Source organism: Phyllobates terribilis, unplaced genomic scaffold, assembly GCF_046119375.1.
Source record: "Phyllobates terribilis strain yellow unplaced genomic scaffold, ASM4611937v1 Scaffold_4__5_contigs__length_816908805, whole genome shotgun sequence".
NCBI lineage: Eukaryota > Metazoa > Chordata > Amphibia > Anura > Dendrobatidae > Phyllobates > Phyllobates terribilis.
This window is the reverse complement of record NW_027362764.1, coordinates 110,086,951-110,107,890: the sequence shown is the minus strand read 5'-3', so window position 1 is coordinate 110,107,890 and position 20,940 is coordinate 110,086,951. Positions and strand designations below refer to the sequence as shown.

The 20,940-nt window shown below is 47.6% G+C and overlaps 1 protein-coding gene across 1 annotated transcript in view; it reads right to left on the bottom strand.

Annotated features, from left to right (window-relative positions):
- NCAPG2 (non-SMC condensin II complex subunit G2) overlaps positions 1-14,962 on the bottom strand; it is a 75,834-nt gene extending 60,872 nt beyond the window's left edge. Inside the window, exon 1 of the mRNA XM_073677682.1 lies at positions 14,840-14,962. Within this exon, the coding sequence (XP_073533783.1) occupies positions 14,840-14,845 (6 nt within the window). The 5' untranslated portion in view covers positions 14,846-14,962. The remainder of the gene's footprint in view (positions 1-14,839) is intronic.
- Positions 14,963-20,940: the final 5,978 nt, after the last annotated feature.

The following is a 20,940-nucleotide window of genomic DNA, read 5'->3' as shown; positions in this document are numbered from 1 at the left end:
AGGGCAGTTTCGGTGGAACGGTGGGGGCGGAAGCCGGATTGTCGAAGAGAGAGTTGGCAGGGTAGTCCGTAGCCTAGGCAATGAGGTGTACACTAGGGTCTTAAAAATCACTTCATTCTTTAGAACTGAGAGAATTTTTAATAACAGGTAAATTGCAAACTTGGGTGTTTCCACAAGCACGTTGCAATTTCAACCATTTAAGAACCTGAGACAACCCTGTTAACACACAAAGTCTCTTTCCAAAACCTCTGTTTAAAGGAAAGGGCTCATTCTCATGATAGGATGGCACCCTGCACATATGTGCAATTAGTGTAATCTGTAAGTGTAATGGAGGCAGAAAATAAATAGTTTTTTATTCCCTAGGCTTCACATACAAAAAATAAGGTTAGCCGTACTCAGGGTAAGCCAAACCCCTGACTCCACAGCACGGCCTCACTACTGAGCGTGTACATAAAGTGCAGCAAATGTCACAAGTGAACACAGCCTTAGGCCTCATTCAGCTGTACGTTTTTCACAGATAGGACACTTGCCCATTAATGTCCCTAGTGCTATTCACATGTCTGAATGTTTTTTTGCAGAAAAAAAAAAAAAAAAAAACCAGCGACATGTCAGTCTTTCATCGGAGTCATGGATCAAAACTACACATACAAGTGGATGGGTCTGTAATAATCACAGACAGCACACGGATGATATCAGTATGCAATGTGGGCAGTCCATGATTAATATTGCAATTTATTTATTTTTCCATACGTGAATATCACCGATGAAGCTGATAGTAAAAACTGACACACGGACCAAACACTGATGAGAACTTAAACAATGATGAAACCAGGGCTGTGTAGTGTAGTTGTGGTTGGTGTCGGTATAAAAATTGACAGGCCCCGAAAATATATAGTAAATTGGTACAGTAGTACAATGCAGGATGTGCTGTAAATATTTTCATAAGAATTTGGGAAAGTTATGAAATGTCCTATAAATGTCTGTTCTTTTCCTGATCTAGGGATCTCTGCTTTTAGTTGAGATTAATCTGTGCAGAACTTTATGTACATGCTCAGAAGTGACAACAATTTAACCCATTTATAACTAAGTTGGCGCATCTGGGGAAAGGAGAGACCAACCCAGAGCGCCAAAACATGCCAACTCATATTACATATGATAAACTTGAGAAACAAAGTTTTTTTTTTGTAGGCATAAAAAATTCAAATTTTATTACAACATTTAAAAGTACATATAGAAAGTACGATATAAAGTGACAGTGCATAGATGGTAGCAAAAAAAATCACTGAAAAAGACAGCAAGTTGTAAGAATCTCCATGATCCCAAAATTCAAAAGGCAGAACTTAGTTATAAATGGGTTAAATTGTTGATATTATTGATTTCTGTGTATCTCACAGTCTTTTTCAGACCCAATATGGATTTCAGAGCACAGGACGACACTTGGCTCTCACAATTGGATGAGATTTGTAATGATGGTAGCTCTAATGGAGCACTAGTAGGGGGAAATACTTTGTCTATATCTATTAATGAATTTAAAGATCTAATCAGGAAAAGGACTCGATTGTGGTGGAATGTTGCTTTTTTGAGGAAATACATTGAAAAGGGACTCATACCTCGCGGCCTGAGAGTCCAAATATTTCCTTCTTTTAATGTAGATGACGATACAATTAAAAATAGATGGGAACAGTATTCTAATATATGTTCGACTGGATATATGAATTTGTTAATTGAAATGAACCAGACATCGCTATCTAGTATTGAGACCCAGATTGAGAAATTGCAACTCTCTTTTAAGAATGAAATGTCTGCTGACTCCCTCAAGAAGCTAAATGAGGAGATTGAGACTTTAGCTCAAAAATGGGCAAAGGAAACACAACATGCTAAAACAAAAAAATTCCAGAGGGATGCTCAGGATAAATCATCACAGAGAGTATATAAATGGGATGCCACGAGGGGACGGTCTCGTCCATTTCAGAGACATAAATCTCAATCCAGATCTAGATCTACCTCAGTATCGTCGTTCGCTTCTACTGAAGAGACGCATGATGGGCCTCAAGCAGTGAATAACCCTGGCACGTCCTCACATGGCACAAAGAGGATTCAGACTAGACTTACAAGCAAAAATAAAGGCTTGGCACTACAACGGGTGAGTCAGTCCCAGGGGGGCTTACAGGTTGTCAATTTATCAGCACATGTTCTTTCTATTGAACAACTGGAGGTCCTAAGTATGGGCCTAACTTTTTCTCCTACTAATAGCTTCAATTATTTTACAGCCCTAAAGGACCTCCATTTGTTCTCTCGGAAGCTCATCTTGCATAGACTCCATTCCAAGAAGGATGCCCCGATGGGTGCTTTGAGTGCGGCGGAGCAGGAGGCGATCGTTATTTTGGAGGAATTGCTACAGGAACAAACTCCTTTACAATCAGGTGAGTTGCCTCAATGTGCGGTTCCCAGATCGACACGCTTTCCCCCCCCTGTCCCTCTGTCCAGCAGTTGAGATTTTTTCCAAGCTAGTTGCAGAGGATTTTAAAAAATTGTCCAATAAAAGAAAATTTGATAACCTTACGGCACGACAACGCCTGGCGATCCAACAACTTAAAACTTATGATGACATTGTGATTAAACCAGCGGACAAGGGGGGAAATATTGTGATCTGGCAATGTGCCAAATATGAAAAAGAGGCTTATAGGCAGCTGCGAGATAGCAACACCTATTGCAAGTTAAGTTTTAACCCGACCCACTCCTACTCCTCCGCACTCCAATCTATCCTTATTCGTGCTTGTGAAGAGGGGATTATAGCCAAAAAAACAGTTGAAGCACTTACCGTGCGGTTCCCCAAGACATCTACGTTCTATCTTCTGCCCAAGATCCACAAAGACGCCGTGGACCCACCGGGGCGTCCGATCGTGTCCGGTATAGAGGGATTGTGTGAACCAGCTTGTAAATTTATTGACTTCTATTTGAAACCAATTGTGGCAACATTGCCTTCATATGTTAGGGACACGACGGACGTCCTCACCCGGGTCGACGGCGTCTTTCTGGATAAGGGGGTCCTGCTCGTTACGGTAGATGTTGAGTCTTTATATACATGAATTGATCACACTATTGGTCTGGATGCGGTCCGTCTCTTCCTCGGGGCGTCCGATCTGGGCGGCCCTATGTGTGGATTTATCTGTGAGCTGCTGCACTTTGTACTCACACATAATTATTTCTTGTTCAAAGATAATATCTATTTACAGAAGAGCGGCACAGCGATGGGGGCGGCCTGCGCGCCCTCGTACGCCAACCTCTTCCTGGGCGCATGGGAGAGGCAGATTTTTGGTGACGGGGGCACGGACCATGTGCTGTGCTGGTTGCGTTATATCGATGACATTCTGTTTTTTTGGCGTGGGTCGGTGCAGCAGCTTGAGTACTTTATGGCACAATTAAATACAAACATGTGGGGAATTCGGTTGACGTATAAATATGATGCATGTAAAATTGAGTTCCTGGATGTCTGTCTGGAGGTGGATGATGCGGGCCGCCTCCAGACGGACATCTATAGGAAACCAACGTCGACCAATTCCCTTATTCATGCGAGTAGCGCTCATCATCCAACAACAATTAGGGCCGTCCCGGTCGGGCAATTCCTGAGGGCGAGGCGGATCTGTTCTTCGGACCATAAGTTCGAGGAGCAAGCTACCGACTTAAAATCAAGATTCGCATCACGCGGCTACAGTAATAGATGTGTGAGGCGGGGGTATGAACGAGCAAGACGTACCCCAAGGAACCATTTACTATATCCAAATAAAGAACATAAAAATAATGGTTACGGGCAGAAGAAGATACGATATATATCTACGTATAATCACGAATGGGATAATATGAGGAGTATTATGATGAAGCACTGGAATATCTTGACGACCGATGCCTCCCTGGGACCAATTCTTGGGGATTATCCCCTAATGACCCCCAGACGATCCAGTAACCTCAAGGATATTTTAGTGTCCAGCCATTATGTTGCTACAAAACTTAATCCCTTTGGCTCCCGTGGCCCTGTTTTGGGCATGTTTCCCTGCGGCCATTGTTGTGCCTGCGCCAATGTCCTGCGCTGCACCACCTTTGCGTCCTCGGATGGTAAAAGACAATTTAATATCAGACATCACATCTCGTGCGGTACGAGTAACGTAATTTACTACGCAACTTGTGATTGCTCTCTGGTATACATTGGACTGACCTCCAGGGAGCTCCGGGTACGTATACGGGAGCACGTGCGGGACATTGGCGCGGCCAGGACAGTGGCTGATGTTACTGAATTAAAGACAATTCCGAGACACTTCAGGGCGGCCCATAATTGCGACCCTGGGTGCCTCAAGATTCGTGGGATCGATGTGGTCCATATGGGTGCCCGGGGGGGCAATGTGAGAAAAGCCCTGGCACAAGCCGAGGCTAAGTGGATCACTATGCTGGGCACTCTATCCCCTTATGGTTTAAATGAGTCTTTGTCCTTCTCCTCATTCTTGTAAACCTAATTGAGCCCTTATTTAATCCAGTCTCTTTTTGGATCCATTCCCCCTCTCGTTTTTCTCCCTTTCCCTCTCTTGTGCTTCAAAATATTTTCTGTTGCGCAATGGCACTATTGTTTTTATTGTATATATGGAATTTTCCTATTTTTAATTTTATATTTTGCTTTTAGTTTCTATTTCATGTCTGGAGCAATGGGCCCTCTGTGCTGAATGATATATATCTATGCCTGATCGGAACTGCCTGTGAAGTGATTAGATGCTGATAGATGCAGCCCTTAAGATGCAATATGAAAACATCACTGTTCTGAATTGATCACCTTGCATGCTGCATCAAATTGGTGGACCAATCATTGATAAAGTGATTTAATAGTGCTTTTTCTCTAATCCAAATTGCTTACTTTGAGACATTGTACATTTCGGTATGCAGCTTGCACCCATTGTATGAAATTTGTGTGTATTCTATCTTTCTGACCACATTCACAGTTACTGGATGCTGTGCGCGTGCTCCGCTCTCTCCGCTGTTGGTCGCGCGCTCAGCTGTCTCTGTAGGGCTGGTGCGTGCGTGGGTGCCTGGCCCTAGTCCTGGCCGCGCGCCCGCGCTTGCGCACTGGCTCCTGACGGCTTGGGCTCGCGTCCTGGGGCGGGGCGACGCATGCGCCGCTTACAGGCACCAGACCACACCTACTTGTGAGTCAGGTGATCGGTCATGTGTGGCCACACGTGACCGACACCATGGCAGATAAGGGCTCCGTTCTCCTGCTCTTGTTCATTCCCCTTGAGGAAGTGGCCACTCTGGGCTGCGAAACGCGCGTCGGGGCTTGCCACTGCGCGTCTATTCTCACTGATCTATGTCCGGCCTCCCACTGGGTAAGATGACTTAAACAATATATAAGAGTTTTTCCATCTGGGAATCCCTTTCTCTGGCAGCTATTACCCTTCTATTTTGGAGTGTATCTATGGATATGTTTGATATGCAGCAATATATACACATATGACCTATATTATTAAATAGTCTTATTACCTGTTCTATTGTATGCATCATTCTGCCTTTTGAATTTTGGGATCATGGAGATTCTTACAACTTGCTGTCTTTTTCAGTGATTTTTTTGCTACCATCTATACACTGTCACTTTATATCGTACTTTCTATATGTACTTTTAAATGTTGTAATAAAATTTGAATTTTTTATGCCTACAAAAAAAAAACTCTTTGTTTCTCAAGTTTATCATATGCTCAGTAGTGAGCTGTGAGGGCTGTGGAGTCGGTGATTTGGCTTACCAACTCCATAGCACTGGATGAAACTATTTTTTGTGTACATGAAAAATCACAGAGGTCTGAATGAGGCCTACTAATTATAATCTATAATTACTAGTGATGAGCAAGGATATTCTGTTAACCCTTTCGGCGAGCATGCTCGGGTGCTATGTTTTATTCACTACGTGCTCATGATTTGCGACTGTTTGACAGCTTTAATACATGTAAGGAATGCCTAAGAAACAAGCATTCCTCACATGTATTAAAGCTGTCAAACAGTCGCAAATCATGAGCACGTAGTGAATAAAACATAATACCCAATACTCTGAAGATACTCGGAAAGCACCCGAGCATGCTCGCTCATCACTAATAATTACTAAGTATTACTTTTGTGAGTATCAAGGCTACTTAGAACAAATATCAAGATGTGACAATCACACATGTGATTTATGGCAGCTTGTGATTGCAAACACGAGGGGATACAAGAGAGGGGAGCCTTTACTTAGGGTCCGTTCACACATTGTGCGTACATTTACTTGAACGTGTGATTCTATTTAAGAGCCCCCAAGGTCCTGGGATTTTTGCAGCCTGGGTACATTCAGATGATCAAATTAAATACGGTTTCACAGAATTTTTTTTCCCTCATGAGCAAAACAACAGTCCAATTTCTATAATGATGGATGCAATTTTCATCTGTTTCTGGTTACGGTGTTAGTTTTTACCATCAGTGTTTCATCTGTTTTTCTCAGATGAGGAAGGGAAAAAAAAATTAAGGCTCCCTAAGCTTCTCCTACCAACGTATCATCACGTGGCACATGGATGCAACTCGGATGGCATCTGTGTTATTTATTTGTTTTGTTTTTTTGCAGACCCACTTTCTCAAAAGGACTAGGTTGATGAGAAATCGGACAAAAATCTGACTTATTTCGAAAAAAACAAAAATTGTGACCATGCCCATAGACTATGATGGTTCAGTGCTCAGTCTGCAATAAAACAGGTCTCAATCTCAGACCGGCGTGTTCTTCATGTACAATGTGCAGCAATAGAAAACTCAGACTTAGGCCCCTTCACACGTCCGCTTAAACAATTAAGCGTGAGACGGTCCATTTTTACTATCCTTGCGGTTTTCTGTTGGCCGTCCGTGTGTACCTGTAGCACCCCGAGGGCTCGGCTGCTACAGGGGTATTGCACCTCAAACCAGAGGTGTGATATCCCACTCCCGGGTAAGGATGGAGTATGGATCAAGGCTCAGTAGGCTGCATACACACACTCACCCCATTTCCGAGGGACAGCTCAACGGTGCTCCCACTAGACAGAAGTGCAGGCACGACAGCATCTGTCCCTGGCTGGAGTGGGGTGGAATACCCAGTGCTGTAGGGGCAGATAGGGGTTGGGTCCTGAGCATAGGAAGGAGCCCATTGGTTGCGAGTCACCTGGGCTCATGGTCAGAGGGAGGTATAAAAGGTGGGCACCATCTTAGATCAGTGTTCAGTCTGAGAGAGGAAGTGACAGAGCAGGGCCCAGCCAGCACTGGAAGAAGAAAGAGAAAGAGAGAGAGAAGTGACACAGAAAGGCTCAGGAACGAGAAGGAAGAGAACCCTAAGGACCCAGGAGATTGCGGGTGACGGGTTGGCAGAACAGGGTACCGGATCCCAAATTGGTGGAAGAGAATCATCTTCAGCCAAGAACCGGAGGTCGTGACCAGCCCTTGGTGCGACCCCTCGTTACACCTTGCTAGGAAGGCATTCCATATAGGGTCAGGGACGTGGGCACGTAGCCCTCCCAAGAGAAGGTCAGCGGGAGCTGGACATAAGCTTGGTCACTGGTGGGGCACGAGCCAGAGAAAGGAGCTTTGAGACATACTCCAGAAAGACCTGGGAGTTGACCGAGTCCCTTGCCTGGTGGACGCAGCACGGCTTGGGTGGTCATTGCTTCGCGAGAGTGACCTGGAGAATACAAACTGTGAGTAAAGGACATTGGATTGCAACACGTTGTCTGTGACTTCTTGCTCCTCCGGCACTATTGGTATTGGGACTATCTCCACCATCACTCCCATCATCCACGCTAACTGCCCTGAGGCTGTACTCCTCCCGTGGGGAGTCATCCCATTCTTAGCTGCACACATAACACCGGCCTCAGCGGTCTGCCTTGCAGCGGCGGTCCCCATTGACCGCAATCCACGGGTGACGTAGTCGGACACTTGTTATTACACTAAGACTGCCATTGAATTGACCACCCTGGGCACGGACCGGGTCACCGCCACGGAGACTACAACCCCCAGCGATCCGGCTCCGGGTATTCCCTGCACAACACAGGCCCAGGGGGCGCGTCATACCATTCGTGTGACACGTACCGGTATAGTATGCAGAAAAGAAATTACAGATTTCAGGTGTTAAAGGTGTGCAAAGAGATAGATCCAAACTACCATAACCCCGAGTGCCAAAGTACCAGGGCAATGAGAGCGAAAGAAAACTTGGACCATCTCAGGTGATGGGCCACATCTGGGGCGACTGCGGGCTGGTATTTTTAGGCTGGGAAGGACCCAATAACCATGGACATTCCTAGCCTGATAATATAATCCCGCAGCTGGCTGCTTTACCTTTGCTGGTGAACAAAAATGGGGGAGGGGGGCCCACATTTTTTTTTCCCCATTTATTTTTTAGTTTAATACATGTACAGTAAACTACACACACAAGGCACTATATATCTCACGGATATCCATTTATCTAGCTATTATCCAAGGCTATGGAGTTGGTAGGCCATACCTCCGACTCCACAGCACGGCTATTATCAATCATCTCTTTACTCCATATCTATCTCTGCACATCTTTAACACTTAAAAATCTTTCTTTTCTATTCAGTATTCTATTCCAGTGCGTGTCACATGGATGATACACGTATGTCATTCATGTGCGGTGCGCACTGTCATCCGTGCTGCTGCAAAAAAAAACGGACATGTGCTCAACCCCATAGATTATAATTGGTGTGCGTGTCTCTGGTACGTGTGAGAACGGACAGCACACGTACAGGAAACATGGACGAACGAAACATGGACGAACGAAGGGGGCCTTAAAAAGTATTCTGCAAAAGGGAACCCGTTATTAGAGGTTAGTCCACTATACAGAGAGACCCGACTAGTCCTGTGAAGCTCCCAGCTCACTTCACCAATCCAGTGGATTGACAAGTCTCTACCTATGTACATTACAGACCAAAAGTTTGGACACACCTTCTCATTTAAAGATTTTTCTGTATTTTCATGACTATGAAAATTGTACATTCACACTGAAGGCATCAAAACTATGAATTACCACATGTGGAATTATATACTTAACAAAAAAGTGTGAAACAACTGAAAATATGTCTTACATTCTAGGTTCTTCAAAGTAGCCACCTTTTGCTTTGATGACTGCTTTGCACACTCTTGGCATTCTCTTGATGAGCTTCAAGAGGTAGTCACCGGAAATGGTGTTCACGTCACAGGTGTGCCCTGTCAGGTTTAATAAGTGGGATTTCTTGCCTTATAAATGGGGTTGGGACCATCAGTTGTGTTGTGCAGAAGTCTGGTGGATACACAGCTGATAGTCCTGCTGAATAGACTGTTAGAATTTGTATTATGGCAAGAAAAAAGCAGCTAAGTAAAGAAAAACGAGTGGCCATCATTACTTTAAGAAATGAAGATCAGTCGGTGCGAAAAATTGGGAAAACTTTGAAAGTGTCCCCAAGTGCAGTTGCAAAAACCATCAAGCGCTACAAAGAAACTGGCTCATATGAGGACCGCCCCAGGAAAGGAAGACCAAGAGTCACCTCTGCTTCTGAGGATAAGTTTATCCGAGTCACCAGCCTCAGAAATCGCAGGTTAACAGCAGCTCAGATTAGAGACCAGGTCAATGCCACACAGAGTTCTAGCAGCAGACATCTCTTCAACAACTGTTAAGAGGAGACTTTGTGCAGCAGGCCTTCATGGTAAAATAGCTGCTAGGAAACCACTGCTAAAGGACAGGCAACAAGCAGAAGAGACTTGTTTGGGCTAAAGAACACAAGGAATGGACATTAGACCAGTGGAAATCTGTGCTTCAGTCTGATGAGTCCAAATTTGAGATCTTTGGTTCCAACCACCGTGTCTTTGTGCGACGCAGAAAAGGTGAACGGATGGACTCTACATGCCTGGTTCCCACTGTGAAGCATGGAGGAGGAGGTGTGATGGTGCTTTGCTGGTGACACTGTTGGGGATTTATTAAAAATTGAAGGCATACTGAACCAGCATGGCTACCACAGCATCTTGCAGCGGCATGCTATTCCATCCGGTTTGCGTTTAGTTGGACCATCATTTATTTTCCAACAGGACAATGACCCCAAACACACCTCCAGGCTGTGTAAGGGCTATTTGACCAAGGAGGAGTGATGGGGTGCTACGCCAGATGACCTGGCCTCCACAGACACCAGACCTGAACCCAATCGAGATGGTTTAGGGTGAGCTGGACCGCAGAGTGAATGCAAAAGGGCCAACAAGTGCTAAGCATCTCTGGGAACTCCTTCAAGATTGTTGGAAGACCATTTCCGGTGACTACCTCTTGAAGCTCATCAAGAGAATGCCAAGCGTGTGCAAAGCAGTCATCAAAGCAAAAGGTGGCTACTTTGAAGAACCTAGAATGTAAGACATATTTTCAGTTGTTTCACACTTTTTTGTTAAGTATATAATTCCACGTGTTAATTCATAGTTTTGATGCCTTCAGTGTGAATATACAATTTTCATAGTCAAGAAAATACAGAAAAATCTTTAAATGAGGTGTGTCCAAACTTTTGGTCTGTACTGTACATGTATTGGAGAAACATGTTAATCAACTGGAGTGGTGTGGGGGAGAAGCCGGCAGGGGACATTATCGGACTAGTCCCATCTATCCCTGCAAACCTCGGACGGCATGTGAAGCTGTTTTCTCTGAGTTGCCGCAGTGTTTCAGAGAAAGACATGCTTGCTGCAATCGTGTATCCTAGGTCTGATTAATGCTGCCCATGGTTCGAGCAGCATGAATCTAATGGCAGTTGCCCTTTAAGACGCCATCAACCTATCCACAGGAATCTCTAGTTCTGGTGCTTTGTGGGGTCTCACCGTTTCAACACTCACAAGACTAGGATCACACCAGTGAATTTTCTCTCATCCAAGAAAATCATGCCGAATGCTAATCACACTCTGATCAGCATGTGATCCAATTTTCTCAGTTGAGAAGGTGGGGGGAGGATTCTCCATCTGTGAAAATCTGACCGCACTCAGATGTCAACTGAATACGGTCTGATTTTTTCCACTGACACATTGACTTGCATGGCCGAGTGTGATTCAAATATCAAATACAAATCAGGCATGCTGTGATTATTTTTCTTGGTCCAAGGGACAGACATGTGCACAGCCTCATAGAACAACATTGAGCCGAGAGTGTCCGTTTCGCATCGAAAATACAGTTGAGCAAAAAGATTCACAGGACCCTGTTCCAGTGGTACATCTGTAGCTGCCCAACCAGTGCCCTACGAACCCCCTCCCATCTGCATCTCGTGGCAACTTATGATTATCAAGGGCAAATTCATAATTTTTGTGTGACACATGCATGCTGGGGCACTGGACCAACTTATTAGAAGAACCACCAGAGATGCCAGCAGGTAGGAGGAAGATCACAGGGCTCTGGGGAGATGGCCGCTGACTACAGAAATGGAAGCTGGACCAGGACCCTGTGAATCACAATCAGGCCTCGCTCACATGAGCATATAACACAGACAAGTGCTATGTGAAGTTTTATCGGATAGCGCTCGGCCCAGTGCAGATCAGTGATTATTTTCTCATACATCATGCTGCGTTTGGCAGCGAGGCTAGGCTCACTCACACCCATACAAGTCTATAGGTGCGTGTGAAACATCGGACTGCACTCGGATGTCATCGCAGTGCAATCCAATATACGCCATTCTGTGCTGACAGAGTCCATTTAAAGCTCTTTTCAGCCTGTGTTTAATTTGTCCAGCAATGAAAAAAAGCATCAAGTCTCAGCAGTACCAAGAAGCAAAATCAAGTCTCATGCTTAAAGCGAACCTGTCATGTCCTTTTTGTGATTTAAACTGTCCCCAGTGTGCTGTTAAGCAATGTGCAGCATTAACATTGTTCTCTCAAAGAAAAGCTCCCAGTATATATATATGTGTAAAATATGCATGCCTCACATACAGTGCTGGCCAAAAGTATTGGCACCCCTGCAATTCTGTCAGATAATACTCCGTTTCGTCCTGAAAATGATTGCAATCACAAATTCTTTGGTATTATTCTCTTCATTTAATTTGTCTTCAATTAAAAAAACAAAAAGAATTGTCCTAAAGCCAAATTGGATACAATTCCACACCAAACCTTAAAAAAGGGGGTGGACAAAAGTATTGGCACCCTTTGAAAAATCATGTGATGCTTCTCTAATTTGTGTAATTAACAGCACCTGTAACTTACCTGTGGCACCTAACAGGTGTTGGCAATAACTAAATCACACTTGCAGCCAGTTAACATGGATTAAAGTTGACTCAACCTCAGTCCTTGTGTGTACCACATTGAGCATGGAGAAAAGAAAGAAGACCAAAGAACTGTCTGAGGACTTGAGAAACCAAATTGTGAGGAAGCATGAGCAATCTCAAGGCTACAAGTCCATCTCCAAAGACCTGAATGTTCCTGTGTCTTCCGTGCGCAGTGTCATCAAGAAGTTTAAAGCTCATGGCACTGTGGCTAACCTCCCTAGATGTGGACGGAAAAGAAAAATTGACATGAGATTTCAACGCAAGATTGTGCGGATGGTGGATAAAGAACCTCGACTAACATCCAAACAAGTTCAAGCTGCCCTGCAGTCCGAGGGTGCAACAGTGTCAGCCCGTACTATCTGTCGGCGTCTGAATGAAAAGGGACTGTATGGTAGGATACCCAGGAAGACCCCACTTCTTACCCTGAGACATAAAAAAGCCAGGCTGGAGTTTGCCAAAACTTACCTGAGAAAGCCTAAAACGTTTTGGAAGAATGTTCTCTGGTCAGATGAGACAAAAGTAGAGCTTTTTGGGAAAAAGCATCAACATAGAGTGTACAGGGAAAAAAAAAGGCATTCAAAGAAAAGAACACGGTCCCTACAGTCAAACATGGCGGAGGTTCCCTGATGTTTTGGGGTTGCTTTGCTGCCTCTGGCACTGGACTGCTTGACCGTGTGCATGGAATATGAAGTCTGAAGACTACCAACAAATTTTGCAGCAAAATGTAGGGCCCAGTGTGAGAAAGCTGGGTCTCCCTCAGAGGTCATGGGTCTTCCAGCAGGACAATGACCCAAAACACACTTCCAAAAGCACTATAAAATGGTTTGAGAGAAAGCACTGGAGACTTCTAAGGTGGCCAGCAATGAGTCCAGACCTAAATCCCATAGAACACCTGTGGAGAGATCTCAAAATGGCAGTTTGGAGAAGGCATCCTTCAAATATCAGGGACCTGGAGCAGTTTGCCAAAGAAGAATGGTCTACAATTCCAGCAGAGCATTGTAAGAAACTCATTGATGGTTACCGGAAGAGTTTGTTCGCAGTTATTTTGGCTAAAGGTTGTGCAACCAAGTATTAGGCTGAGGGTGCCAATACTTTTGTCCGGCCCTTTTTTGGAGTTGTGTGAAATGATCAATGATTTTTGCTTCATTCTCTTGTGTTTTTTCCTTGCAAGCAAATTAAATGAAGAGAATAATACCAAACAATTTGTGATTGCAATCATTTTCAGGAAGAAACTGAGTATTATCTGACAGAATTGCAGGGGTGCCAATACTTTTAGCCAGCACTGTACCTTTAGATTCAGTCATAGAGGTGGCACTTTTTACCCATTCAGTCACAGTCCGTTATGGTCAAAATTATTCAAGCCCACCACACTGTGATGTTAATTCTGACATGACTGGGAATAGTGAGTGTAAAGCCCCCGTCACACTAATCGAGATCGCTGCTGAGTCACAAGTTTTGTGACGCAACAGCGACCGCAGTAGCGATCTCGCTACATTTGACACTTAGCAGCGACCAGGCCCCTGCTGTGAGATCGCTGGTTGTGTCGGAATGGTCTGGACATTTCTTTGATTGTTGAGGGCCCCGCTGGGTAGCATGCCTCAGTGTGTTTGACACCTTACCAACGACCTTCCTGACGACTCAAACACAGAAACACATAGGCGTGCATCGTTATACAGATCCTTACGGGTCGCCGCATCGTTGGGAAGATCTGACATCTCACCAGCGACCACATAGCGACGCAGCAACGATCCCTGACAGGTCGTATCGTTATCGGGATCGCTGTAGCGTCGCTTAGTGTGACGGGGCCTTAAGCCATACAGTAGTCCCAGCCTGCGGCCTCATCACACTTGTGTATTCTGCATCAGTGTATTTGAGCCGTCCCCATCCCCCACTTCCCAAGACAAGGAGCAGCCTGCACCTCTGTGTTTTCCACCTTCTACTTCCTTCATAGCACAATGCCGGACATACTTGCTGATCCTTTCATCTTCAGCGATAATTAAATGGATTTTGTGTTTGAGAAAACCCTTCTACCTCAGCTGCAATCTAAAACAAAACAAAGCAAGAGAAAAAAAAAACAATCTTTACTCCCCCCTCCCCGGGTCCAGCAGCTGAGCCTCCACTGCTGCCTGTTATTGTCTGCAGCGCTACAAGTAGTCCTGCCCAAGTAAACGGCTCAGAATCACTTTATTCAGACTGACTGCAGCGGTATCCAGGTAAGGTCAGCGCTGCAGACAGACACCGGGAGCAGCGGCAGAGGCTCGGTGCTGGACCAGGGGAGGGGGGGGTTGTTTTAAGTAAAGTGCAGTTGGAGGTTTCCTAAAACTGAAAAACCCGTTTAAAACTTTAATCTGACGGACGGCACCGTGAGCACACACCTCTGGGGGATTCATCATCCCCCTATAGCAGAGAACAGGAGTCTGCTCACAGTCTGTTCTGTGCCGGTATAGACACTACCAGAACTGATTGTAATGTTCAGCTGAGACTTGTAGTCCGCCAGCCGTATGGCGTCAGCAGGTCAGTAACATCCGGCCAGTATCGCCCTCTCCTACCTCCATATGCGGCGCCGTCCTCTCCTCCAATTCCCGCCTGGCGCACAATTCAAATCTCCGCAGCCCGCCCGCTACTTTGCCGGAAGTGCGTCATCACGCCAGGAAGCACGCCGGCCTCCGGACACTTCCTGTTTTGATTTGGGCACCATGGTAACCGCCGTGTTGTCACTGCGCGCTACTCTGCTGCCAATAAAGCTGAGTGATTGATGAGCCTCTGCTTTACAGCAGGGATTATTATCCTTATGATTCATGTAAATATTAGTAATATTAATAGGATTGTCCACTCCCCTTTCATGATCTATTCCTCTGTTTAAAATAATAGTAAAAAAAAAATTCATGTAACTATTTCCCTCACAGGCGCCGCTCCAGTAATGTCAGCAGCAGTTGTCAGACAAGAGCTTCATTCAACCGCTGCAGGCCATTAGCAGAAGCTGAGTAGCTGCAGCGGTCACGTTACACAATGTCACATGAGCAGCGGAGCCATCTGACATCTCTGGAATGGCCCCCGCCAATGGGGGAGGAGATGATTTTATTATTTCACAATACCGCACCCCGGCGCTGACTGACAGCTCAGCAGTGCATCAGTACAGAGCCGGCTGTCAGTCAGTGGCGTGGAGCGGTTACAGCCGCCGGTCACTGTGCACTGACCGGTGACTGAAGCCACGCGGGCACCACCTCTATGAGTGACAGCCCGAGGCTGCCAGGAGGAATAGAATTAGTTTTCTCCCAGTAACTAGACTTTCAGATTTAGGACGCTATTACCTGCAAATTAACCCCATATCTGAAGGTTAATAGCGTTTGGGAACATGACAGGTTCCCTTTAAGAAGATGGTTCTCCAAGTTGTGAACAAGCCATTTAAGGCTGACTACATTTATTACAAAGCAACATTACATCTAATGATTTCCTACCAGTGATTGTCTTTCTGCTGTGTCTAACATTATGTCCTCCCTCTGTCTAAAACTGAATCTGTCAAAAACTGAACTACTCGTCTTTCCTCCCTCCACTAACCTACCTGTGACCGATATTGCCATTTCCGTTTGTGGCTCAACCATTACTCCCCAGCAACAAGCCCGCTGTCTTGGGGTCATTTTTGATTCAGATCTTTCTTTCACTCCTCACATCAAATCACTCACTCGTTCATGTCATCTACACCTCAAAAACATCTCAAAAATCAAGACTTTTCTCACCTTTGACTCGGCAAAAACTCTTACTGTAGCTCTTATTCATTCTCGTCTGGACCATCCTTAACGCAGCAGCCAGGATCATATTCCTCGCCAACCGCTACACCAATGCCTCTTCCCTGTGCCAGTGATTGCATTGGTTGCCCATCCAATATAGAGTTCAATTTAAACTTATTACGCTTACCCACAAAGCGCTCCATGCTTCAGTACCCCCCTATGTGATGCTCACAGCCCTCACCCTGGGAAGTGGGGTTACTCAGAGCCGGATCAGATGTTGGGGGGGGGTTGCTGTCGTGGCCCAGACCTGGTCCGTGCCCAGGGCGGTCACATAAAAATAATGGGCTTTCAGGGTTGAGTGGTGATTTTCCGACTACGCCACCTACAGTTTCCGGTGATGGACACCAGCGCTGTTTCAGTCCACTGAGGCCGGTGTTACGGACAGCTAAGATGGGACGGCTCCCCGCAGGCGGAGCAGGCCTCAGGGCAGTGTGAGGAAGGATGATGGGTGCAGTGCCGCGCAGTAAATAACAGGCTGAAGCGGGGTGTGAAGTCATCCAGGGTTTTTACTCACATTAAGATGAACTTTAGCCACAAAGCTTCCCTCTGCTCCTCGCGGCGTGCGCGGCCACCAGGAAGGGGTCCGGCACTTTCTAGATAGATCAGGAGCACCTGTCGAGACCCCTCTGGTGTGTGTGTTCCTCTCCTTGGTAAGTTCTCCCACTAAGTCTTCACTCGACTGTTTGTGTGGTTAGAACTAGGTGTAAGGCCGGGTCCCACTGGATAAACGCAGGTAGAGAGATACAGGTGGCGTATGCCGCTCTGTCCGTGTCCCTCCTGGGATCCACTAAGCCTCCGGGCTTTTCTAACAGAGACGTGAAGTAACAGAGTCAGATATCGGGGGCCGGTCACCCCTCTTGCAGCAGGAGTCCCTCTGGCTAGGCCAGAGTAAGAAATACAGGTGGCGTATGCCGCTCCGTCCGTATCCCCCAGGGATCCTTTTGCCTGTGGAGCTTGTCTCCTCTACTCCCCTCCAGGCCTTCTTAGGTAGGGACCTTGACTGGGTAGAGGCAGTAATTAACTCTGACCCGCTCCTCGCCTCGAGGCCAGAGGATGAGGACCGTGTATCTTCGATAGGCTGCAGGTTCTATCAGAAAGCCACAATCAGCGGTGAAGATCACAAAGACCTGGAACTTAAGATGGCTGTTGATTAAATATGAATTAGTAAGTGTACTTTTAAAGTGTGTCCTCCACCCTCACCCACTACATGGTTCCCCCTATCTTTGGTTCCCCTCATCTCCTATATCCCGGGACGGGGCAGCACCCTGGTGCATTTAGGCCCCCGACAGGACAGGAGTGGTGTAGTGTTGAGTGTGAAGTAGGGTCCTGAGAGATGCTCCATCCTTACCTGGAAGAGGAGATACCACACCTCTACTGAGGTGCAGTACCCCTGTGGCGACTGAACCCTCAGGGGCGCCACATTCCCCCCTGGTGAAACACAACACGTCCGCGGGCTGCAATAGAGTAAAAAGTGGTACAGACATTTCAATTTTTATTTTTTTTTGTATAACAATAAAAATAAAACGATCTTCCCTTTATGAGAGGTAAGGACACTTTAAACGTTGCATGATAAATATATATACAGTATAAATGTAGAAAAACAGTAAAGAGACATTATGCATGTAGACAGATCAGTACAAAATACAGCAGAAAGTGTCAGTTCAGCAGCATGAGGGACCTGTCCCAAACCCTCAACGTAGGCCTTGGGGTGGGTGCAGGGCATGGAGATCCGGAGTTGGACCTCCAGTAGAGCCACTCCAGACAGGTTTTACTTTTGAGGTCTGAGGTAGAAGTGGTTTTGCATAAAACCAATAGGGAGCACCTAAAGAGATGCAAAACTATATACAAACGGAGTCTGTCTACTGCTAAAGTCCGCAGGGACAAATGTCTCTTTAAACTTAAATCTGGGTGTATCAAAAGAAAACCAAAAACAGTTCACTCAACTGTTCACACAACAGGGAGTTGCATCTCCAGGGCTGCTCAGAAGCGGTATCCCCACTTGGGAAAAGGCTCATTCTTGCCAACTGAGCCTGACCGGTCCTCCGTGGGCAGGTGAGTGGGGGCATCCCCTTTGAACACCCTGTGGATGTCCAGGGCGTACCACCCACACTCCCCGTGGTGGCGGGTGTAGGACACCAAGTCACCCGGGTAGAGGTTCCGGTCAGGGTGGCCTTGCTCCAGCCGTGGCTCGACGTCCCGCCGATTCACAAAGACGTCTCGGTGGAACTGGGGGCTGCGAATGAAACCCCATCCGGTCTCCTGGTGGAATCGGACTATCAGGCCTTCCGCCCGGGGGCTTGGACGGGCGGCCTCTGCCTGGCGGGCCCGCGACTTTGCGGCCTTGGTCCACATCCCCAGGCGCTCGCAGTGGACCTCCCTCTGGCTTCGCTCCTTATCGAATTGGAGGAGTTGCTCACGGCACGTCTCCTCCCTCCTCCGCGCTTCAACCTGGGTCTCCTGGGGGAAGCCCATCAGGTCGCCTCCCTGGTTGTCCCAGGCCATCTCTTCTGCCCCCTGGCAGGCGACCGGGGACGCGGGTAGCGGCATCAGCAGGGGTTGCTGCTGGTCCTCGACCAGTACGGATCAGTCCGGGTTGGGGCTGGTGGTCTCCCCAGTAAGGGCAGAATCCTGCTGACCGGGAGCGGGAGGCACAGCAGGCCTCCGGCAGTGACGGTCACTTGGGCCTCGAGCTCTGGAGCTGAGAGCTGCTGCCAGACAACGGCGCCCAGGGACAGGGGTGCCGGCATCAGATCCAGGAGGGCCTCTGCGCGTCTAGCGCCTGGGACGGGGATTTCTGGCTTACCCGCTCCTGGGCTGCACGAGGCATCCGGGGTTTCCTCCTCCTGGGCTGCTGCTCCAATATTTTGGCTTGCAGAACCTTGGCGGCGGGTCTGGATCTTTTGCAACAGCTCCTCTCACCATGCTGCGGACACCGATCGCTGGGCCTCTTCAACCCTCCGGGTCAGGTCCTGCGATTCTCCTCGGAGGAACTTTGTGTCCTCCGGGGTTAGGTAAGTTCCTCCCAAGCCATGGAAGGTAGCAGCTCATGGGCCAGCGTTGGAGGGCTTAGAACAACTCTCCTCGGCGGCGTCCATCACTGCTGCAGGGTGTGGTGAGTCTCAGAATTTTGCGGCCACACCTCGTTGTTGCTCTCGTCTCCTCCTCTTTTCGGGGCGGCTCCAGGGCAGCTGGCTGATGGGCACTCCCAGGGACGTCCCATCCATTTTGACGGACACCACTGCGCGGACTGTAACTGCTAGAAGGGGCGGTCTGCATTTTTGGCGCCATTGGGGAGCCAGGCCCACGATGGGAGGACTTTGGTTGCTGTTGTTTTGGCACATAATGGCGTCCGTTCTTCTTGGGCGGTGCCACGTGAAGTGTAAAACGACAGTCTTTTAGTGAAAAGGCGCACAGTCCCCGGTAGCAATGGGGGTAACTTCTTCCGTTGCTGCGGGCACGCAATCCTGCCGACTACGCCAAGTTGTGACGCTCACAGCCCTCACCCTGGGAAGTGGGGTTACTCGGAGCCGGGTCAGATGATGGGGGGGGGTTGCAGTCGTGGCCCGGACCCGGTCCGTGCCCAGGGCGGTCACATAAAAGATTTAATGGGCTTTCAGGGTTGAGTGGTAATTTTCCGACTACGCCACCTACGGTTTCTGGTGATGGACACCAGCGCTGTTTCAGTCCACTGAGGCCGGTGTTACGGACAGCTAAGATGGGACGGCTCCCCGCAGGCGGAGCAGGCCACAGGGCAGTGTGAGGAAGGATGGTGGGTGCAGTGCCGCGCAGTAAATAACAGGCTGAAGTGGGGTGTGAAGTCATCCAGGGTTTTTACTCACATTAAGATGAACTTTAGCCGCAAAGCTTCCCTCTGCTCCTTGCGGCGTGCTGCGGCCACCAGGAAGGGGGTCCAGCACTTTCCAGATAGATTAGGAGCACCTGTCGAGACCCCTCTGGTGTGTGTTCCTCTCCTTGGTAAGTTCTCCCACTAACTCTTCACTCGACTGTTTGTGTGGTTAGAACTAGGTGTAAGGCCGGGTCCCACTGGATAAACGCAGGTAGAGAGATACAGGTGGCGTGTGCCGCTCCGTCCGTGTCCCTCCTGGGATCCACTAAGCCTCCGGGCTTTTCTGAAAGAGACGTGAAGTAACAGAGTCAGATATCGGGGGCCGGTCACCCCTCTTGCAGCAGGAGTTCCTCTGGCTAGGCCAGAGTAAGAAATACAGGTGGCGTATGCCGCTCCGTCCGTATCCCCCAGGGATCCTTTTGCCTGTGGAGCTTGTCTCCTCTACTCCCCTCCAGGCCTTCTTAGGTAGGGACCTTGACCGGGTAGAGGCAGTAATTAACTCTGATCCGCTCCTCGCCTCGAGGCCAGAGGATGAGGACCGTGTATCTTCGATAGGCTGCAGGTTCTATCAGAAAGCCACAATCAGCGGTGAAGATCACAAAGACCTGGAACTTAAGATGGCTGTTGATTAAATATGAATTAGTAAGTGTACTTTTAAAGTGTGTCCTCCACCCTCACCCACTACATGGTTCCCCCTATCTTTGGTTCCCCCCATCTCCTATATCCCGGGATGGGGCAGCACCCTGGTGCATTTAGGCCTCCTACAGGACAGGAGTGGTGTAGTGTTGAGTGTGAAGTAGGGTCCTGAGAGATGCTCCATCCTTACCTGGAAGAGGAGATACCACACCTCTACTGAGGTGCAGTACCCCTGTGGCGACTGAACCCTCAGGGGCACCACACCTACATCTCCTCTCTTGTCTCAGTCTACCACCCTACACGTGCCCTCCGTTCTGCCAATGACTTAAAACTAAAATCCTCCATAATCCGAACTTCCAACTCCCGTCTCCAAGATTTC